At 44.9% G+C, this 23,366-nt stretch overlaps 1 protein-coding gene across 1 annotated transcript in view; it reads left to right on the forward strand.

Annotated features, from left to right (window-relative positions):
* Positions 1-23,366, forward strand: part of LOC138739526 (NACHT and WD repeat domain-containing protein 2-like) — a 43,235-nt gene that overhangs the window by 15,049 nt on the left and 4,820 nt on the right. Inside the window, exons 5-6 of the mRNA XM_069891788.1 lie at positions 9,884-10,028; positions 22,610-23,193. Of these exons, the coding sequence (XP_069747889.1) occupies positions 9,884-10,028; positions 22,610-23,193 (729 nt within the window). The remainder of the gene's footprint in view (positions 1-9,883; positions 10,029-22,609; positions 23,194-23,366) is intronic.

Below are 23,366 nucleotides of genomic sequence, written 5' to 3' on the forward strand. Positions count from 1 at the left end.
GCATTATGCTTGATGCAGGCATCATGGATAATAGGGCCTGTATCTATGTTGTACTGTACTGTGTTCCATAATATTCAGGGGTGATCAGGTGAGAGGATTAAAAAGGGTGCAGACTTCTCAATGAGTTTTCGGGTGGGAGAGAGCAAAGATTAGTGAGTACATGTCCAATGGATAATCTGGACAAAGTACCCCACACTCTTCAGTGAAACTGCCGAGAAAATCTTTGACGGACGACAACCAGCTCTGACTTTCCAAATAATTTATTAAAAATTTTTTAAAAAATAATTAATTTAAAGATAATTAACACTTCTATTTGCAGATGTAAATAGTTTAAGACAATGTGATTTAGTTTATTCTTACCTTTCTTCCTTGCAGTTGTAAAACGACCATTGAAATGCGCAAGAACAGGGACAGATTTCCAATGTAGGGACAGAGGAATCTTTGCAAGATCCAGCATCAAGACAGATTCAAGAATCTGTGAGCAATGCTGCCTGGAGTATAATCTTTTTTTCAAAGTTTGCCTATTCCTGTGCCCCAGAGATTCCTTCAAAACAAGCCTTCCAAAGTCTCTATTGATAAATTATCTTGGAATTATGAATTGGGAGGATTAACACTCCCAGATTTCAAAAATATGTTTTTGGGCAACCCAGTTGAAGTTTGTCACTTCCCTCTTTGACAGAAGAGACAAGTCTTCATGGGTAAAATTGGAGTTGCATAAGTTGGTGAGAATATAGCAGAAAACCTTGAATATATAAATGGAATTCTAAAGAAGCCCCTCTATTAAAGCATAGAATTACAATATGGAATAAAATTAATGGTAAAATTGAGGACGGGGGGGGGGGGGGAGGGTGCAAATTTTTCACCTAAAACATCCCTGGCTCAAAATGTGTTTATTCATTAACGTTTGATAATAAAATCCTGGACACTTAGTCCCAGAGAGGGGTCAAGTACATTGAAGATTGTTATGAGCAGGGACAATTTATGATGTTTGAGCAAATTAGGAATAAATTTGGAGTTTTAAATTAATCTTTTTTCTGTTATCTTCAGTTAACATCTTATTTAAGGGACAAATTAGATCCAACACTAACCTTACCGTAGTCTAGCAAAATAGAGAGTCTGGTTCAAAAGGTGAGCACACAAAAAATTTATTTGAAAAATGTATTCCTTACTTCAGGTTGGAACCTGTAAACAAGGGCTTGATAAATCAAGACAAAGGTGGGAATCAGATTTGGATATAGAAACTTACGTTGGGACAGCATGACTAACATGATTAATGTAAGGTAACAGCTGGTGCGATATAACTTTTTGCATCAGCTCTACCTTACTCCACAAAAGTAACATAAATTCAAATCAGAAATATCAGACCAATGATCTCGATGTGGTAAAGAAATAGGTAGCTTCTTGCATTCAACCTGGTCATACCGTAAAGTGAGGCCTTTCTGGGAAGATTTGGGTAATCTCCTGGAAATGATTACTGGAATTCAATACCCTCAGGTACCTGAATTATTTTTATTGGGGAATTTAGAAGACCTAAGACCTAAAATGAGGCTGTTGAAATATTAATTAAAATTCATTAAGCTCACTTTAGCAGTGACCAGGAAATGCATAGCAGTGACTTGGAAATCTGATTCCCAACTAAGTTTAGCCCACTGAAAGATAGAAATGCATAATTGTGTTCCTCTGGAGAAGATCACCTATAACCTCAGAAATAGGTATGATGTATTTTTAAGAATATATGGAATTCATACCTAAGGTACATTGGGGCACACCTTTAATGATCCCCCCCCCCCTCCTGTCTCTTCCCCTGGTGCTTGCAGCGCTGAGGATCCTAGATAAGTCAGGCTATTTGTCCCTTGATGGGAGTGAGGTTTATCCTAGGTGAAGCCAATCTTTTTCTTTTTTTCTTGTTTTCTTGGAGGGTTGGAGGATTCCTCTTATTTTGTTCTTCTTTCTCTATATTTTTTCTTCCTTTTGTTCAAGGTGGACATTGAATTTGCATTTTTGTAGTATTAGTGTCATTTTTCTTTCTTTATAATAATTGAATCACATGTTGACTCTTTTTCTCATTTTCTTTAATATTGACACGCAGATTGATACTTGTATTATTTTGTTAATCTTATGGATCTTGATTTTACTTTTTGATTATTCTTTGTTTTGACTGCATGTTGATAGAAAATTCTCAAAATAAAATATTCAAAAAAAAAAGAATCTGTGAGCAAGTTCAGAAATTCTACAGTTCCCTCCATAATGTTTTTTTTTCCTTTATTTGCCCCTGTGCTCCACAGTTTTATACTTGTAATCAAATAATTCACATGTAATTAAAGTGCACTTTCCAGATTCTATTCAAGGTTATTTGTATACATTTTGATTTGACCATGTATTAATTACAGCACTTTTTATATCTCGTCCCCTCATTTCAGGGCACCATAATGGTTTGGGACTTTTGGCTTCACAGGTGTTTGTAATTACTCAGATATGTTTAATTTCTTCATTAATGCAAGTATCAGAGAGCTAGGCTTGTTTCTAAGCTTTTAATCAACTTTGGAGTCTGAAGTTGCCATTTCTCAACATAGAACCAGAGTTGTGGCAAAGAAAATCAAAGAAGCCATTATGAGGCTGAAAAATGGGAATAAAACAATAAGAGACATTGGTGAAAATTTAGGATGACCAAAATCAACAGTTTAGAACACCATTATGTAGAAAGAGCATAATGGTGAGCTCAGTAATTGCAAAGGGACTAGTATTCCAAGGAAGACCTCCATTGCTGATGACAGAAGAGTTCTCGTCATAATGAAGAAAAATCCCCAAATGTGTGTCCGACTGATCAGAACCACTCTTCAGGAGGCAGGTGTGGATACGTCAATGACTACGGTCCACAGAAGGCTTCATGAACAGAAATACATAGGCTACACTGCAAGATGCAAACCACAGAAACAGAGTCTAGGATTGTATTCGCTCGAGTTCAGAAGAATGAGAGGAGATCTTATAGAAACATATAGGATTATGAAGGGTATGGATAGGATAGATGTAGGAAGGTTTTTTGCGCTGGCCGGGGAAACAACGAGAGGACACAGTCTCAAGATTCGGGGGAGTAAATTTAGGACAGAGATGAGGAAAAATAGTTTTTCCCAGAGAGTAGTGAATGTTTGGAATTCTCTAACCAGGGAAGTGGTTGAGGCTGCCTCATTAAACATATTTAAAATTCGGTTAGATAAATTTTTACATGATAGAGGAATTAGGGGATATGGGGAGAAGGCAGGTAGGTGGATTTAGGTCATAAATTAGATCAACCATGATCGTATTGAATGGCGGAGCAGGCTCGATGGGCCATTTTTGGCCTACTCCTGTTCCTACTTCCTATGTTCCTATTAAAGTTTGCCAAGAAGTATTTAAAAGAGCCTGCAGAATTCTGGAAAAAGGTCTTGTGTACAGATGATTGTGTGGCAGATTATGTTTGCGCTCATACGCCATCATGTTCAAATAATGAGACCACACCTGAAGTTGTCAGACAGTGAAGAGAAGAGCGTTTATTACAGTGATATCAGGCTTAATATAGACACACAACATGTGACCTGGCGTCATGACATCCGAAGTGCTAATGACCTCATGACATAGCTATGTTGAGTAGGCCAGGGCTTCTCAGTAGACCTACGGGTGCTGCTGAGTCACTGTGCCTCGTGGCTGTAGTGGCTAGTTGGAAGTAGATAGGAGGTTGTCATGTCTAGCTGTCACAAGACAGGTGCTGTTAGCACTGGTTCTGCCCACTCCCTCCAAGTGTACCACTACACAAGTAAAATTATCCTGTATCAGAGTGATGGCAAAAGCAAAGTGTGGAGGTGTGTTACGAACTAATAAAATCTTATTAGTATTAAAAAAGGAACAACAATGGAAGGTTCACCAGACAATGGTAAATTCAAAATAATAGTTTTTATTAAACTATTAATAACATAACATTTCTTACTTATTTCTAAACTTAATTCTAAATTTAACCCCACTATGCGCAAATGTAAATGTGTGTGTGTGTTTGTTAAAGTCCAAAACCATCACAGTTTAAGCTTGATTTAGAAAAAGTCAATTTTAGTCTTGTTGACTTCAGGATCCTTTTAAATCGCAGTTCAGAAGTAATTATGAAGCACTTTTAAACATTATATTTTTAGATCTCTTTTAACTCACAGCTCTTTTGATGAGCTGTCTTTCAGAGATATTCTTCACAAGTGTTTTCACAAGGATGACCTCACTTCTGAACACATTGTATGGGTATGTGTGTAACCCTGTTCAAAACCCACAAAATTATCTAAGACATATTTATAGGAAATATAACTTAACATTAACCTAAGTATTAATATTAATACAGATCCATTACAGACATAAAGGAACTTCCCAAGATCCAAAACATTCTACCTTTGCCATGGTTTGTATCTTGCAGTGTAGCCTCTGAATTTCTGTTCATGTATTCATTTATATATCCACATCTGCCTCCTGAAGTCATTCTTCAGAAGGCAGGTGTGGATATTTCAGACATACATTTAGGGATTTTTTTTTCATTATGAGAATTCTTCGGCCATCAGCAGTGCAGGCCTTCCTCGGAATACCAGTCCCTTTGTGATTATGTACGCTCTTCCTCTTTAATGATGTTCCAAACAGTTGATTTTAGTAACCCTAAGATTTAGACGTTGTTTCTTACTTTTTATTCTTGTTTTTCAGCCTCATAATGGCTTCTTTGTCTTTCATTGACACAACTCTGGTCCACGTGTTGAAAAATGGCAACTACAGGCTCCAAAGGTGATCAAAAGCTTCAAAGCAAGCCTCGGTTTCTTATACCTGCACCAATGAAGCATATAAACATAGTTGAGTACTCACAAACACCTGTGAAGTTAAATGTCCCAAACCTTAAGGTGCCCTGAAATGAGGGGACTATGTATAAAAAGAACTGCAATTTCTACATGGTCAAACCAAATTGTACACAAATAACCTTTAATGAAATCTTGAATGTGTACTTTAATTTCATGTAAATTGTTTGTTTACAAATTTAAAACTGAAGAGCATGGGGAAATAAAGGATAAAAATGTCTTTGTCCCAAACAATATGGAGGGCACTGTATATTCAAATGCAAGCGCAATGTCTCAAAATGCTGGTATTTACCAGGAAGATGTCCCTCTGACACCATTTCTCTCTCCAAAAAGATTACCTGACCTGGTGGAGTGAACTGGGATTCAATGGCAGTGTTTTGTGCTGATGGCTGGCTCTGCCTCCATCAGCTCACATATAACCCTGGTTTCCTGCCTAAACCCAGAACCATTCCGAAGATTACTGTGAAACTTACTGTGACGATTACTGCTTATAGCTATAAGCTAAAAGCGTTTGTTCTCCCTCCAATTGTGAGAGCTTTTATTTATGCTACAATTTTATTAGCTTATTCCCTAAATAATGGAAGCGCTACTCAAGCCAGGCGTGCTGCTGGACCCTCTGACCCCTGTCGTGGCTGAGGAGTTCACATACTCGCTAGATTGCTTCCAGGCCTACCTAAACATGACCAGAGACGTCTTCCACACCGATGAACTCAGATGGTCTGCACTCGTTCCTAGGATAGGAATGAAAGGGTATGCAGTCATCAGGGACTGCTCCACATATGACGCTGCCATCGCGGTGTTGAAGGCTAGGTACCTGAAGTCGCAGAACAAGGTCCTAGCGAGGCACTGACTCACTCTATGTCGCCAGTGACCAGGAGAGACCATCGATGACTACCTGCTGGATCTGTGGATGCTTGCCAAGAAGTACAGGTATGAAGCAACTATGGAATGCGTTTTTGTGGAAGAACTGATCCGGGACACTCTAGTCACTGGGGTCCGCTCGAGGTACATGAGGCAGTGACTGCTCGAGTCGGGAAAGAAGGACCTGGCTAGCCACGATGAACTGACCAAATCATTGGAACAGGCCAAGCTCGAGAACAACAACCTTGAAGCCAGCGAGCCAGTGACCCCTTTCAAGGACCATCTGCTCCCACTACCCCAGCCCTAACAGCTGATGCTTCCCATGCTAGGGAGTGCTCCCATGCTAGGAGTGCTTTTTCTGTGGCACGAGCCAGCATCCCCAATCTGGTTGCCTGGATAAAGACTCAGTGTGTTCCAGCTGACAAGAAAGGATATTGGGTGAGGGTTTGCCATGCGAGGGGAAGCCCGGGGAAGTCTGCAGCTTGCACCGCTCCCGGATCCGATTCAAGTCCCAAGCCATCTGCCTCAAATTCACCTGAGCCCACTTGTTGCACTACATGCTGATGGAGGGTGGCAGTGGCAGTGAGGAAACAGCGCAAAAAGGATTAGCGGCCATCTTGCAATGACCCAACTTCAAACTCAGCGCTATCATCATCTGAGAAGGAAGGAGGGTGGCCATCTTGCCACGCCATGAGGTCGAAGCCAACTTACCCATGCAGGGCAACCCAGGAAGGTGGGGGCATAAGTGAGGAGTATGGAGTCTCCAGGTACTTAGCCTCGATGGTCCTAAATCAGGACAGACCTCACCAGCTCAGCAACTCCATAGTGACTGTGAAGGTAGATGCACATTCCACTAAATGCCTAATCGACAAGGGTTCTAATGAAAGCTTCATGGACTCATGGACTGTGCAAGAATACAACCTAAAGATGTATCCTTCCAATTACCACATATGCCTTGCATCTCATTCGCATTCTCTGTGTATTCAACAACATTTGTCATTTGAAGGGGGGGAGTTCTGTAAATTTCATCTGTATATACTTGAAGAATTGTGTGCTCCAGTGTTTTTGGGTCTGGAATTCCTGTGTTACCTTAAAAGCGTGACTTTGGAGTATTCTGGTCCCCTCCCCCCATAATGGTTCAGAATACAGGGCCCTTAAATTCAAAACCCACTAAGCATCGACCCCACCGCTCTTCTTAAATCTGTCCTCGGACTGCAAACCTATTGCCACCAAGAGTAGGAAGTACAGCACAGGAGACCGAGATTTCATAAAGTTTGAGACACAACATCTGTTTGACGAAGGTATCATCGAACCTAGCACCAGCCCGTGGAGAGCGCAAGTGGTAGTGGCAAAAGGGGAAAACAAGTCCAGGCTAGTAATTGTCTATAGCCAAACTATTAATCGGTACACACTCCTGGACACATACCCCCTCCCTCAAATTTCAGAATGGTGAATGATATTGCACAGTATCAGGTCTATTCAACCATCGACTTGAAAGCTGCTTATCATCAGCTGCCAATCCATTCTGAGGATTGTCCATATACGCCATTTGAGGCTAACGGTCATTTTTATCAATTCCGGAGGGTCCCTTTCGGTATCACTAATGGGGTTTATATCTTCCAGAGGCAGATGAATAGAATAGGTTGAAGGCTACTTCCCATACCTCAATAATGTCACCATCTGTCGCCACACCTTGGAAGACCATGACGCCAACCTCCAGAGTTTTCTCCACATGGCCAAAGCTTTGAACCTCACTTATGACTCTGTCAAGTGCGTGTTCAGGACTAAACATTTGGCTATCCTTGGCTACGTGGTGGAGAATGACATCATTGGCCCCGATCCCGATAGGATGCACCCCCTGTTAGATCTCCCCATTCCCAGAACCACAAAGGCTTTGAGGAGATGCCTGGGGTTTTTCTCATATTACACCCAGTGGATCCCTCAATATGCTCATAAGGTTCACCCTCTCTTAAAAACCACTAATTTCCCCCTCTCAGCTAGAGCCAAAACGGCTTTTAACTGCCTCTGGAATCACATTGCGAAAGCCGCCATTCACACGGTGGATAAGAATGTAATTTTCCAAGAGCAAAGCAATGCTTCTGACGTAGCCATGGCCGCTACCCTCAACCAGGCGGGCAGCCGGTTGCATTTTTTTCTCGGACATTACAAGGCCAAGAGCTCTGGAACGCATCTGTGGAAAAGGAGGGTCAAGCCATTGTAGAAGCCGCGAGGCACTGGAGGCACTACCTGGCTGGTAGGAAATTTGCACTTCTCACTGACCAGCGCTCGTCGCATTCATATTTAATAATGTGAATAGGGGAAAAATCAAAATGACAAGATTGCTAGGTGGAGGATCAAGCTCTCCGTCTACAATTATGACATTATCTATCGTCCAGGAGCCCTTAATGACCCTCCAGACGCCTTATCCAGAGGAAGCTGTGCCTCTGCACACACCGGCCAACTATAGTCTCTGTATAATAAGCTCTGCCATCCAAGGGTTACCAACGTGGCTCATTTTGTCAAGGAAGACATCAGGGAAATGACCAGGTCTTGTCAGATCTGTGCGGAGTGCAAGCCGCACTTCTACCGCCCCGCAAAGGTGCACCTGATCAAGTCATTCAGGCCCTTTGAACAGCTCAGTGTTGATTTTAAGGGACCTCTCCCCTCCACGAACGAGAACTCTTTCTTCCTCCCATTTCTCGTTTACCATTCCATGTCCAGACACGTCCACTTAGTCAATCATAAAAGCCGTAGACTCCATTTTCACCCTGTTCAGGCATCCAGCTAAATTCATAGCGACTGGGGCTCATCCTTTAAGAGTGACGAGCTACATCAGTACCTGCTGGTGAGGGGCATCGCGTCCAGCAGGACTACTAGCTACAACCCCCTGGGAACAGACAGGTTGAAAAGGAGAACGCCATGATCTGGAAGTCTGTCAAACTGTCCCTGAAGTCAAAAGGCCTTTCAGACTCATGCTGACAGGAAGTCCTCCCTATGGCGCTCCATTCCATCTGGTCACTACTATGTTCCACAATCAATGCTATTCCTCACGAGCTCCTATTTAATTTCATAAGAAAGTCGGCATCGGGAACTACACTCATGGCCCTGTGAGCCATGGAGCTCATTCTCGCCACCTCCAGTCAGGGCCTCGGGGATCTGGTTCAGGAGGATACTCCACCATTGAGCCGGAGATCCAGCCCGCCTCTCCTCCCTCACAAGGGGACCAGGAGACCCAAGGAGTCCAAGGCCCCCCCCGCCCCCCTGGTGCTAAGGCACTCTACCAGGACCCCATGACAGCTTAAATCTGTAAATTTGTAAATAATTTTATATTTTTCAACTTTTTTTCTGAACCCATGTTCTCTGTCTTCACTCATAGACCATAAATTCTACAGGAAGGGGTGAATGCAGTGAACTGGATTCACTGGTTGGGTGTGGAGCTGATGGCTGGCCTCGCCTCCTGGCTCCACCCTCATCTGCTCATTTATAACCCTGGTTTCCCGCCTTCCAAAGACTACTATGAAACCCTACCCATAGTTATAAGTTAGTAAAAGCGTTTGTTCTCCCTCCAGTTGTGAGAGCTTTTATTTGTGCTACACCTGATATTTCAGATTTTTAGCATCTGCAACATTTTATCTTTGTAACAAATTGTTTTTTTTTAAATCATCAAATATCATGGCACCTTTAAGTGTGATTTATAAATTTATTTTTATTTTAGCCGACTTAAAAAAATCAAGCAAAAAACAAATTGCTGGATGTATTCCGAGGGTCAAGCGGGATGAGACAGGGTTTTGATCAAAAATATTAATTATTCCTCTATCTCCAGTGTAAATCTGAAACACAAAGTGCAGGGATGCTCAGCAGTTTTGGTCACATTTGTGGAGGTTTGGCATGAAATTGGAAACGCTGGCAAATTTCTACAAAAGTGTGGTGAAAAGTGTGCTGACCAGCTGTATTACAGCCTGGTATGGGTCACCAATGTCCCCAAACTAACCAGCTTTCCTCTGTAAGACATTGTGCAAAGATTGTTAGTTAAATTTGTTCGATGAATTTCCACATCAGCAAAGGGCCCAAATTTACCATTAGGGAAAATCTAGTGACAAGGATTGAAGGACACCAATGTTAGTCTTTCAATTATACTTGTTGCTTCATTGTAAATGAATTTAACTTTACAGACCAAGGGAAGAGCGAGGGAAGAAGCTCATGAAGAGTGGCGTGACAACTTCAAAGAAATGAATATGATCTTCAGTACTATAATTAAGAAGTTTCTTCAAGAGGAAACAATAAAACCAGACCAGGCTCAAAAATACTTCACCTCAGGTAAAAGTTGATCATTTGTATTGTTTGATGAGTGCTGAAGGTCTGCTTCTTTGCCCAATTTGTATGGTGGATAGTGGTTACATTAGTGAATCACTAAATCTTGAATTGATGTTTACATTTTAAAAACTTTTATTTATTTATAGCACGGTAGAAACTGATTCCAGACATTTAAACCCATGCAGCTCAGTTTCACCCAAATTAACCTACAGCCCTGTATGTTTTGAAGGGTGGGAGGAAACCAGAGAACCTGGGGGAAACCCATGCAGACAAGGGGAGAACGTACAAACTCCTTATAGATAAGGCTAGTTTTGAACCCCATGTCGCTGATGCTGTGCTAATGTTGTGCTAACCTCGATGCTAACTATCCTGCCCCGAGAGAGTTCAAAACTCTTCACAGCATCTGGGAATTTAATTTCAGTTAATTCAGTACTTCTAGAATTGTAAAGCTGTTATCAGTATTGGAGTCATTATTATGACTTATAACACAGTAAAATGTCGCCGGAATCACAGTAGAATGGTAATGCCATTGATGGTGCATACCTGCGAAGAGTGGAGATACAGTGCTCCCGCGGATTCAACTGCCCAGTCAACTGCTGTAAGCTCCTCACAGGCGTTGAATGGTCTGTTAAAGGAGCCAACAGTGGTTTTATTTAAAATGCCGCGATGTGGGCTCTGCGCCCAAGGTTGTCAACAGGTACGAGTGTTGTAGACTTCGGGGGGGGGGGGGCGGTAGAGGACTGGTGCAGGGCACCAGAAAATGGAGAGATCACTCCCCCCATCTAAAAAGAAGTAGACAACATGACCGTGGTGACCACGGCGGCAGACCAGTGAGGGGACTCTGCAGCTGAAAGACTTATACATGCAGCGGGCTACTGGCAACTCAAGGTGAGGAACCCACCAAGGCTGGGGGGCTGCTGGAGCCTGCTGTCGAGAGACTTGCGCCACGCTGCGGACTGCTGGAAATTGGCTCAAAACTGGCTGAAGGGGTACCAGGTATGTGAGGGGGTGCCGAAGGTGCCGAGGGGTTCCTGACTGGGTCCGAGGCTCAGATTTGGAGCTCAGGTTTCCAATGAGTTGGGCTGGACTCTGGGTGGCTGCGGAAGCTGTGGAAGCATTGGAGGTGAATCAATGGACTCTCAGTGACTCTTAGGGGGGACTCTCCTTTGCTTCTTTTCCTCTGAATGAGGTGCTTCAGGCAATTTCTGCTGATGGCGAATCTGTCTGCCTTACAGCAGGTAAGAGCAATTTCATGTAATATGACACTGTTTAATTATAATGACAATAAATTGAATCATGAATATGGCACTTTTATACTTATAGCCAATAGGTCTAGTGTGTTAGTCATGTCGACATTGGTAATGTTGAAACAGCCAAATTTGCCATTAAAAACCCATCCAAATTGTTAATATTTTTTAGGGAAGGAAGACTACCAGATTTATTCAGGCTAGTATATATGGCTATAGCCATACATTGAGTATGAATTGAGTATGAATCATCTTATGAAAATTGCCCAGAAAGCAACTTTGCTGCACGATGAAGACTGACTTAAAATAATGGGACCTTTTTTTTCTCCCCTACTCAACCCACTGAATTTCTCCAGCAGATGTTCATATTCCAGCATCTGTAGTCTGCCATCTGTCTCTGGACATTCAATACATGGTATTGCTCAAACCCTGCAACATATAAATTAACACTCTCTCTCTCTCTCTCTCTCCCTCTCTCTTCACCTCCCCACCCCCCGAGTCTCTTCCTGTTTCTTTTTCTCCACAAGGGCCGACTCACATTGAGCATGGTGCAACATGCATGAGTGACAATTTAATGCAATTAAATACAGACTTCAGGTGTAATGAATGGTTAGACCTTGACATGAAAGATGCATAGACTGTACAAAAACCAACAGGCACCAGGCAGTGATTGGGAAAGAAATTTCTAGCATTTATGAGCACCAGATTTAACAACAGAATCTTCCTCCTTAACTCCACTGTTCCCACACTACCCCACTTACTTAATTTCTATAGTGTCCAGAAATTAACCCTTCTCCATTTTGAATATACATCTGCTGCTGTCTGTTAGGTTTAAGAATTCCAGGAATTGCAACCCTCCAAATGAAGAAAATCCTATTTTCCATTGAAATTTCAAGACTCTGCTTATTGTTCAATACAAATGAAGTTAATTTTTAAATCATTTTTAAAGTTTAGTCAGACAGCAATGGGCCCTTTCGGTCCATGAGCTCTTGCGCCCAATTACAGCCAATTGATGTACAATCCCCAGTATGATTTGAAAAGTGGGAGGAAACTGGAGCACCCACGCAGACACGGGAAGAATGTACAAACTCTTTACAGACAGCGCTGGATTCGAACCTGAGTGGCTGTAACAATGTTGTGCTAACCGCTACGCTAACTGTGCCAAATTTATTGCTTATCTTTTCTCGAGATTGAGGCATGGTCTTCATTGACAATCCCATTTTGAGGAGTATTACTTCCTCAATTTATTAATCAAACCTCTTCTTCTTTGGCTTGGTTTCGCGGACGAAGATTTATGGAGGGGGTAAAAAGTCCACGTCAGCTGCAGGCTCGTTTGTGGCTGACAAGTCCGATGCGGGACAGGCAGACACGATTGCAGCGGTTGCAGGGGAAAATTGGTTGGTTGGGGTTGGGTGTTGGGTTTTTCCTCCTTTGCCTTTTGTCAGTGAGGTGGGCTCTGCGGTCTTCAAACCTAGCTTCATAATAAAAGGAACTTCTTGTTAGGCAGTCCTGTACGATGAAGGATCATTTGCTTCCACTGATTTTGTGGTTCTGCGGTTGCTCTTGAGACTATTGCGGTGAAATCGAGAATTCCCCACGGATAAGGCAGATAGTTAGTTAGTGCATTCCTTCAGTCCTTTATACAGGAGTGTGTGAGTCAGAATCAGAATTTTTTGTCATGAACATGTCACAAAATTTGTTTTGCAGCACCTTTACAGTGTAAATATTGAAATAAATTACATTCAAAATATATAAATAGTGCAAGAAAATGGGAGAAAGTGGTTCATTGTCCATTTAGAAATCTGAAGGTAAATACTGCTGGGTGCTCATCTTCAGGCAATGGTAGCCTTGTGAAGAGGGCATAGCCTGGGTGGTGAGGGACCTTAAGAGGTTGCTCTCTTGAGACACCACCTCAATGGAGAGGAGGCTGATGCCCATGATGTTGCTGGCCGAGTTAACAACTCTCTGTTGACACCTCTATACTAGACAGTGATGCAACCAGTCAGAATGCTCTCCACGGTCCACCTGTAGAAATATTTGAGTCTTTGGTGACATACCAAACCTCCTCAAACTCCTCATGTAGTATAGCCGCTAGGAAGCTTTCTTCGTGATTGGATTGGCATGATGGTCCCAGAAATCTTTAGGAATGTTGACAACCAGAAATTTGAAGTTCTTGACCCTCTCTACTACTGACCCCTTGATGAGGACTGATGCATGACCCTGAGATTCTCAACAGCATCCCAAATGCTCTCTCTCCACTTTGAGTGATGAGGCCAGATATTCCGGCGAGTCAGAGGGAATTTTGCATTCCTTCAAGATGCCTTTGAGGTCATCTTCTGATAACCTCCTTCCATGACAGAGCTTGAATAGAGGGATGTGGAAAGTGATGCAAATTTCCCATTGCCTTGCTATGACTCTTTAAGTTTTGAGGGCAACATAGTGTAGCAGGACAGATTGGTAAAGGCCCTTTATCAAACACAAGAAAGGCAGAAGCTGGATTCTTCAATGTATAAAGAGAAGTTGAAGGAACTCATCTGGGCAAACAGCATCCAAGGAGAGAAATGGTCTGTCAATCTTTTGGGTCGAGATCCTTTCCGACCCAAACCACTGACTGATTACTTCTCTTCACAGATGCTGCCTGACCCGCTAAGTCCCTCCAGCTTCTCTTTGTTTATGGTCTGTATTGGGAGTCTGATGTCAGGCATTCAAATGGCAAGGCCTGCTCGACATAACTGAATGAGTGTAATCCGAGGATCAAGGCCGGAAACATTACCCCGAGAGAGGACACTGATGTGGTTATCTTATCCCTCCAGTGTATTTGAAGACTTTATTGGAACAGAATTGGTGGTATATTTGTAGTGCATTGAGATACCTGCTGTTGTCTGTCCAGGTCACAAAAGTATGGAGGTGGGCAGTGATCACAACTAGTTGGTCGAATGTCAATTTTGTGCTAGGTCAGGATTTTGATCTTCTCATATTTTTTCCTCAATGGCTGTCCTGGCGTATTGAAGGTGATGGTGAATGAATCATTAATGTTTGCTGTTGTCAGGGATTAATTACAGGGATGTTGGAAGTGATCCACATTTCCTATTGTCTTGCTATGAATCTTTGAGGACAACTTCGTGCAGCAGGACAGATTGGTAGAGGACCTTTGATATTAGATACTGGTTCCTCTTGCATTCTTTACTTCATTTTAATTTAGACATACAGCACGGTAACAGACTCTTTCGATCCACAAGCCCACGCTGCCCAAACGCACCCATGTGACTAATTAACCTACTAACCTTGTAGATGTTTGGAATTTGGGAAGAAACCAGAGCACCCAAAGAGAACATACAAATGCCTTACACCGAGTCACTGGTGCTGTAATAGCATAGTGTTGACTGCTACACTAACAACAGCAAGCAGAGGGAAGTGGACCCACCACCCAACAGTACTGTGACTATCACCAACGATGGGGTGTGGGGCCCATCAAAGCCACCCACTAAACACATTTCAGGGAAACGCCATGGCCAACCATTGTTGATGGCTGTGGCAGTTGGCCAATGTGACAGCCTCCTGGGACTCTGGCTGGAAGGCACTTCTTTGTTAACACCGGTGCCAAAATAAATGTCCTTCCCCCTTCGGCCTACAACACCCGGAATTCCAAGCCAGGCCTGGCACTGAGGGCAGCTAGCACCACCACCATAAAAACTTTCAGGCCCCAGTCTCGACCCCGTTACTTTGTCTGACGATGCATTTATGTGGATCCTAGCAAAGTTCCCTTCGACCATGGTGTCACAGTTTTCCTCTGCCAAACCAAAGCACAGGGTAAGGCACCACATTCTCATCGAGGGTCCCCCGCTCCACACACCAGGGCATGCCGTCTCCCACCACCCCCCCCCCCCCCCCCCGAGAAGCTCATCCTCACTAAAGAGGAATAGTTGGGGATAATGTGGCATTCCAACAGTCCCTGGGCCTCTCCCTGCACATTGTACCAAAGACAGCAGGATGGTGGAGGCCATTTGGTGACTATCGCCACCTCAACGAGGCTTCCACACTGGACAGATACCCTGTGCCCCATATCCTAGGCTTCACTGCTAAATTACAAGAGGCACAGGTATTTTCAAAGTCAACCTCACCAGGGGCTATCACCAGATTCCAGTCCACCCTGTCGACATCCCAAAAACCGCCACCATTACTCCTTTTGAAGTTTGAGTTCTTGAGAATGCCCAGACCTTCCAGAGACTGATCAATGCGGTGACCAGGATCTCACATACAAGTTCATCTATTTGGAAGCTATTCTCATTTACAGCCGCAATCACACAGAGCACATGGCCCATCTAAAGCGACCATGCACCCGACTGCAGAAATTCGTACTAAGTATAAACCCTGCTAAGTGCCAGAATTTGCTCATATGATTAATTTTTTTTTATCACTGGTTCATACCAGCAGTGGCCTGCATCACACTCATGGCAGGGAAAGGTAAGGACATTACCTGGGACAATGAGGCCTTGGAGGTGTTCCAGAAGCCCAAGGATGCATTGGCCAGTGCCAACCTTTTGGTACACCCAGAGCAGAGGTGCCAACTGCTCTCACAGTAGACGTCTCCAGCACAGCAGTAGGAGACATACCAGAGTAATTCATCGACGGGCAATGGCAGCCCTTGGCCTTCTTTAGCAGGTATTTCCAGCCAGCCAAACTCAAATGCAGCACCTATAACCAGGAGGTATTGGCGCTATACCTGGCAGTCAGGCACTTCAGATTTTTTTTGGAATGTAGACAATTCAGTGTCTTCACGGACCATAAAACTGTTAACCTTTGCCTTCCAATAAAGTGTCGTACCCGTGGTAACCAAACAGCAGCAACACCTCTCATGTGTCTGAGTTCACTATGGACATTCAACACATCATGGGTAAAACTAATGTGGTGGCTGATGCACTGTCCAACCCTATGATTTAGTCCATCCATGACCCGTCCCGGGGAATATTCTATTCAGTCCTAGCCAGGGTACAGCAGGAAGACCCTGAGATCCCAGCATACAGGACGACAATTTCTGGGCTCAGGCTGGAGGATGTCACCATTGGTCCTGGTAACCAGATACTTTTCTGTGACGTCTCTACCGGCAAACCTTGCCCCATCATGCCGGCACCATGGAAATGGCAGGTCCAGTCGCCTGAAGGGTGAGATATCTCCTCACCACGATTGACTACTCCACAAGGTGGCTGGAAGTGGTCCCGCTGGCAAACACAACCACTGAGACCTGCGCCAGGGCACTGATTAACACCTGAGTGTCGAGATTCAGAGTCCCGGAGCATATGACTTCCAATACACAGTTCACTTCGGGACTCTGGGCGACATTGGCCAAGTTGCTGGGAACCCAGCACCACCACACCACAGCTTACCACCCTCAGGCCAACGGATTGGTGGAGCAGTTCCAAAGGCACCTAAAGGCAGCCTTGATGGCTTGGCTCAAGAGGCCGAACTGGGCAGATGAGCTGCCCTGGGTCCTCCTGGGGACCTGCACCACACCGAAAGTCGATTTCAATACCTCAGCAGCTGAAATGGTGTACTGTGCGCTGTTGGTATACCAGGGGAGTTCTTGGCCACCACCAAGGACCCAGAGGACCCAACGGCATAATTGACAAAGCTGAAGGAAAGACCAAGTACTCTAGCCCCTCCTCAACAAGGCCAGGCCAAGTCCTATGTCCCCAAAAATTAAGAGACCTGTGAGTACATTTTCATTCAAAGGGGAGCACACTAAACACCTCTGCAACAGCCATACTAGGGGCCATACAAAGTAGTCAAACACAACTTGGGTTGACGTGTGCTGGATATCAGCGGTAAGGAAGAGTCTTTCACCATCAACCACCTCAAGCCATTGCATTTGGACATTAGCCAACTGGTCTTTACTCACTAACCAGGGCATGACCTGGTACACAAGATGGCTGACAAATGCAGCAACCATGCAGACCCCGTGGGGACCAATGACCTTTGTCCCAGGTAACAACCCACACACAGCGGGAAACAACGAGCAACAATGGGAACACCAACCAATCTGAGGCCGGCGCTGCTGTGACATCACTCCTGTCGTCAGCAGTGGGGAGAGAATATAAGCGGAGCTACCAGTGCAATAAATCAGTCTTCGACTTCTTGGGTGTGTGTCATTCTTTCCACACTTTGCGGTAGTGCGCACGCTACAATCATGTGGTTTTTGCATTAAATACAACTGTGAATATTTAATCTATCCTTTTATTACTATTACCTACCTGTGTAGGTATTCTTGCAGCAAGCAAGAATAATTTCAATTTCATTTGTACACTGTTTTTATGTGTATGATTATAAACCTCACAACCACCATCATCATAAAACCCATAATCCACAAGTGATCAGTGGACCACAGATTGAGAAATACTGGTGTGGACAATAAAACCCAGTGTAGATACTTCACCATCTGGTGGACAGAATATGAAGTGCACTTTAAGCTATCTAACATCAGAATCAGAATTTATTGTCATAAAAATGTCACAAAACTCATTGTTTTACAGCAGCCCCACATTTCTGTAAACCATATTTCAAAATAAATAAAAATAGTGGAAGAACAAGACAAAGTGAAGTAGTGTCTATGGTTCATTGTCCATTCAGAAATCTGATGGCAGTGGGGAAAAAGCTATCCTTGTGCCACTGGGTGTTCATCTTCAGGCTCCTGTACCTCCTTCCCAATGCAGAGAGAAGAGGGCATGGCCTGGGTAGTGAGGATAGGGGCTACTTTCTTAAGGCACTACCTCTTGTAGATGTCCTTGATGGAGTAAAGACTGGTCCCTGTGATGTCGCAGGCCGAGTTAACAACCCTCTGGAGTTTTTTTTTCCTGTCCTAAGCATTGGCACCTCTGCATCAGACAGTGATGTAGCGAGACAGAATGCTTTCCACAGCACACCTATAGAAGGCAAAAAGGCACCATTCAACTTGCTGATCGATATCCCTCCTGTATGCTTCCTCGTCACCATCTGTGATTCTGCTGACAAATTTGAATTGTGCCTGGCCACACAATCATGAGTGTAGTTTGTAGAGCTGTGGGCTAAGCACGCATCCTTGAGATGCATCTATGTTGATCGTCAGTGAGGAGATGTCGATTCCAATCCCTACTGACTGTGGCCTTCTAATGAAGAAGTCAAGGATCCAGTTGCAGAAAGAGGTGCCCAGGGTTTGAAGCTTCTTGACCAGCACTGAGGGAATAATGGTGTTGAAGGCTGAGATGTAGTCAACGGAGAGGAGCTGCATGTATGAATTGCTGTTTTCTGGAGCTGAGTGGAGAGTCAATGACATTGCATCTGCTGTGGAGCGATTGTGATGGTAGGCAAATTGCAGTGGGTCTAGTTCTTTACTTAGGTATGTGTTAATTCTGGCCATGACCAACCTCTCAAAGCATTTCTTCACAGTAGATATTTGTGCAACTGGGTGGTAGTCATTGAGGCAGCTCACTCCGCTCTTCTTGGGTACCAGGATGATTGATGCCCTTTTGAAGCAGGTGGGAACCTCCGACTACAGCAGTGAGAGATTGAAAATGTCTGTGAACACTCCAGCTAATTAATTGGCACAGTTTTTCAGTAAGCTGCCAGGTATGCCATCGGGACCTGATGCCTTGCGAAGATTCACCCTCTTGAATGATGTTCTGACGTCGGCCGGTGAGTCAAATGCCAAATATCTTCGGGCTCTGTGAGCACTCAGCAGGGCCTGCGAATGCAAAACCGTGTCCGCCACAGAGTATACAGACAGGACGCCTACATCGCAGGGATCAGATCAAATTACTTATGACACAGACTTTTGGAGCAAGGAGAATTTAGTCTGTGGAGAGCAGTTGAACTGGCAGGTACGCTGAAGGTGGCTCTCCGAAACATGGGAGGCCTACTCGGCTGACATTGCAGCCACCTCATTGTTACCCCGGTCACAGCGGTCCTGGGATACGCCACCACCCACACACACCCCCCTCCTGCTCCACTAACAATCAGACTACAGCACTGACTTACCTCAGCTGGGTGTTCAAGGAACCCCCAAAGTGCTACTTCTGTGGCCTGGGCAAGCATCAGAGGAAATGCTGCCCATGCGGATTGTGGACACCATCTTCCACAACACCACCATCACCTGGGGCCAGCAGCGCCATGTGCAATCTGTGGGGGCTGCCATATTGCACACCCTCTTCAGGACCCAGCTGCACCATGTGTGGGCTGCCATCTTGAATGGCACCACCTTCTACTGCAGCAATGTGCAAAGACCTCAGCCAGGACAGCCGGGACCAACTCACCATGTTGATGATGGACATCAAGGTAAATGGCCAAGTGATGAGTTGCTTGTTCAATAGTAGGAGCATGGAGCGTTTTATACATCTGGATACAGTGCGGCACCTCTCCCTCACTGTACTGCCAGTGAACCAGAAGGTCTTCTTGGCATCCAAGTTGTATTCTGTGGACATTTGGGGTTTCTGTATTGTGACTTTAATGGTGCAGGGTACTGTATATGACAACTTTAGATTGATGGTAATGTCGCAGCTCTGCGCTGCTGTACTGTTGGGGCTATACTGTGGTGGAGAAGTGAATTATCCACCTATAACTATGACATCCTGTACTGGCTGAGGGAAACTGAACGAGCTACCAGGCGCCCTGTTCTTTGGAACTTGTGCCAGTGCCCAGATCGACTGACTGCAAAGCCTCCATAATGACCTCTGTCACCCTGGAGTCACCAGGTTTTTACACTTTGTTAAAGCACGCAACCTCCCGTTCTCCAATGATGAGATCAGGACCATGATAAAGAACTGCCAGGTCTGTGCTGAGTGCAAGTCGCACTTCTACTGGCCAGACAGGACACAATTTATTAAAGCCATTCGCCCTTTCGAGCAACTCAAAGTCAACTTTAAAGGACCCCTGCCCTCCACGTATACTTGTTAACATCATCAACAGGCACTTTCCAGTGGCCAAAATCCCCCAATGTAAAGCCGCATATTGTGCCCATATGCGGCTGTCGGAAGGCCACTTGAAAGTGCAGGAGGCGCATGCGAGGCAAACTTTGTAACCCTCCTCCGGGAGGGATAATCACTGGAGCACTGAGGTCCACCCCCGGCACTTGAATGCAGCCACCTGAAAGCGGCTGCAAAGGGGATGACAATCAGCTGACAAGCACCTGATAGCCCCCCTCCCAGCTGCCCCTGCCCTCTCCCCCCTCCCGTGCAGGACGTCAGGGCAGGGGCAGCTGGTGCGGGCTGTCAGCACTGGGGCAGTCGGCGTGGGTGGTCCCCATACTGATCCTGCTGCCCCACTCTCTCCCCACAGCCCTATATCAGTCCCCACACTGTAGGGCGGCCAGTGTGGACTGTCAGAGCTGGGGCAGCCGGCGCGGGATGTCCCTGCGCTGAAGGCCCGCGCCGGCTGTCCCAGCTCTGACAGCCAGCTGTCCCAACCCTGACAGCCCGAAGGAACAGGAGCTGGAGTGCGCTCCAAGGCGCCTCCCGTGAAGCTGTCCCTTTTAGATGGCCAGCGCTGCGCTTTCAGTGCTGCCACCTGAACGACAATTCCACAGGTCTGAATCCGCTTCTGCAGGCGGATTCTTGGAGGAGAATGCATCTGAAGAAGTCTAACGAATACTCCCATTTTCTATTTGCCATCACCTGCTCAGACATGACTGCTGCCACAGTCATCAAGGCCCTGCACAGCCTCTTCATTCTATTTGGCTTCCCCAGTTATATCCACCATGACTGGGGGCCTTCCTTTGAGAGTGATGCGCTGCCAATACCTGTTGACCAGAGCCATTGCCACTAGCAGGACCACTAGTTACAACCCCTGGGGTAACAAGCAAGAGGAGAGGGAGAATGCTACGGTCTGAAAGGTAGTCCTCATGGCCTTGCAGTCCAAAAGCCTCCCAGTCTCCCACCGGTAGGAGGTTCTAATGAAGACCCTCCACTCCACCAGGACCCTGCTGTGCACTGCCACTAACGCTACACCACATGAATGTATATTTTCCTTCCCCAGGAAATCTGTGACAGGGACCACACTACCGGCATGACTGACATCCCCAGGGCTCATCCTGCTCTGGAGGAATGTGAGGAACCAGAAGTCTGATCCATTGTTCGAAAGGGTCCACCTCCTCCATGCCAACTCCCAATATGCCTATGTAGCATATCCAGAAATGAGGATTTGGTTCCTTCAGGGGCTCTGGAGACTGCTGCTAATCACCCACACCCTCCTCACTGTTGAATGCACATGACGCACCCGATCTCTGGTATCCTGTGTCTGCCCCGAAGGAGGATACACCAGGCACAGTGCCCATCCACCAGCACTTTACTGATGAATATGAACAGGCACCTGAAACTATCCAGGACTCCGCTGCTGCACTGCAATCGCAACCAGTTCTACGATGGTCCCAGCAAGTGACCAGACCGCCTGATAGGCTCTTTCAAATTGTAAACTTGTAACTTTATAAGTTTCACTTCGCCGCACGGGAACTCTTTTTAAAAACAAGGGGTGAATGTGGTAAACCACTGTAATGTATAATTATCTGGTCAAGCATGCCTATTGGCCACTTGTACCTGTGGCCCATCCTCACAGACTCCTTTATAAAGGACAGTAGGGATATGCTATGTTCTCAAGTGAATTAAAGCCTTTCTCCACATTAGTCTCCTGAGAGATTGATGGTGCATCAATTCCCTCAGAAATATCAGTGAAGACAGCAGGAGGATTGGTTAAGATGCTTTTCAAGGTAGTCCCTGCTTGCACTCATTAAGAAGTAAAGAGAACTAGCGTGTGTTTATATGCAGGTGCAAGATTGATTCATATTTATTATAAGGATAAACAAACAAGGAAGTCTTATTGCAAATATACAGGTCCTCGCCTGGAGCATTGGAATTACCCAAAAATGGAGAAAAGACAATGAAGGTTCCTGAGATGGTGGGTTTGCCACATGGAGAGAGAGTGGGTAGATTGGGACTGTAATCTTTAGTTTAGAATAATGAGAGGAGATCTCAGCATTGGAATGATCATCCACCAGCCGAAGAGTTTAGGATTGTGGTGGGGGGGAGGGGGGACCAGTTCAAGAATGAGTTGGAGACCATATGGAACAAGGTTTATGATTTCTTCATCCATAGTGTGGAGATCCTTCCTGGAGGGCTGTGGAAATTGAGTCACTGTTCATTGACTGATGACTTGTCGTGGATAGGGCTAGAAAATGGTGCTGAGGTAAAAGATCGTCCATGATCTTGATGAATAACAGAATTGGTTCTAAAGGCTGGATGGTCTCCTTTTGCTCCTATCTGTTTTTCTAGTTGTTGTTTAAAAACGTGAATGCTTCAATATTTTTATTTTACTTCACAGCTCTTGAAGCTGAGTTGCAGCACGCTGTGATAAATCAGCCCCTCAGCACTCTTCAGAAATGCATTTGCTATGTCTGTAAAATTCCACACCTCACTCGTCACCTGAAGAAACTCCTTGGAGTCCAGAAGGGCCAATCAGACCGTGCTGAGCTGCTGCCCCAGGATGCCCTGGCATATGCCAACCTCCTGCGATTGCGTGATGAGATTCTCCCATCATTGGTCGCTGTCTCAAATTTGCGTGTTTACACCTCAATATTGCTGGGTGACCACAAACAAGATCACACCAGACACTTGAAACAGGAATACATCGAGGGACTTTGCCAGCAGTTCTCTGCTGATATTGTGAAGCTCATTGACAGCAGCAACAATGCACAAAAACCTACAGTCTCAGTTGATGGTGTGGAAGAGGAAATGATAAAGCACAATGTCCTATGCAATTTATATGCAGGACTTTCTGATTTTGAATGGAAAGAAATGGATCAAATTAAAGAATATGTTGTTGCGAAGGGATTGAACACCCCCTTCATCATTGCAGGAGGGCCTTGCACTGGAAAGACGGTTCTCTTGGCAACTTGTGCCAAACAGGTACTGAATTTTACATTCTCTTTAACAAAATTCTTGTGTCTCAAGAGAGAAAACATGATCGTTTTAAGTTGCTGGGAGTTTCAGAGGTGTGTTGGGTGCTGTAGGGTGCAGCCAGGGATGATGAGGGGATAAACCTAAGAGGGCATTTAACTAACATGTAAATGAGGGCAGTT

Source organism: Narcine bancroftii, chromosome 7 (assembly GCF_036971445.1).
Source record: "Narcine bancroftii isolate sNarBan1 chromosome 7, sNarBan1.hap1, whole genome shotgun sequence".
NCBI classification, from domain to species: Eukaryota; Metazoa; Chordata; class Chondrichthyes; order Torpediniformes; family Narcinidae; genus Narcine; species Narcine bancroftii.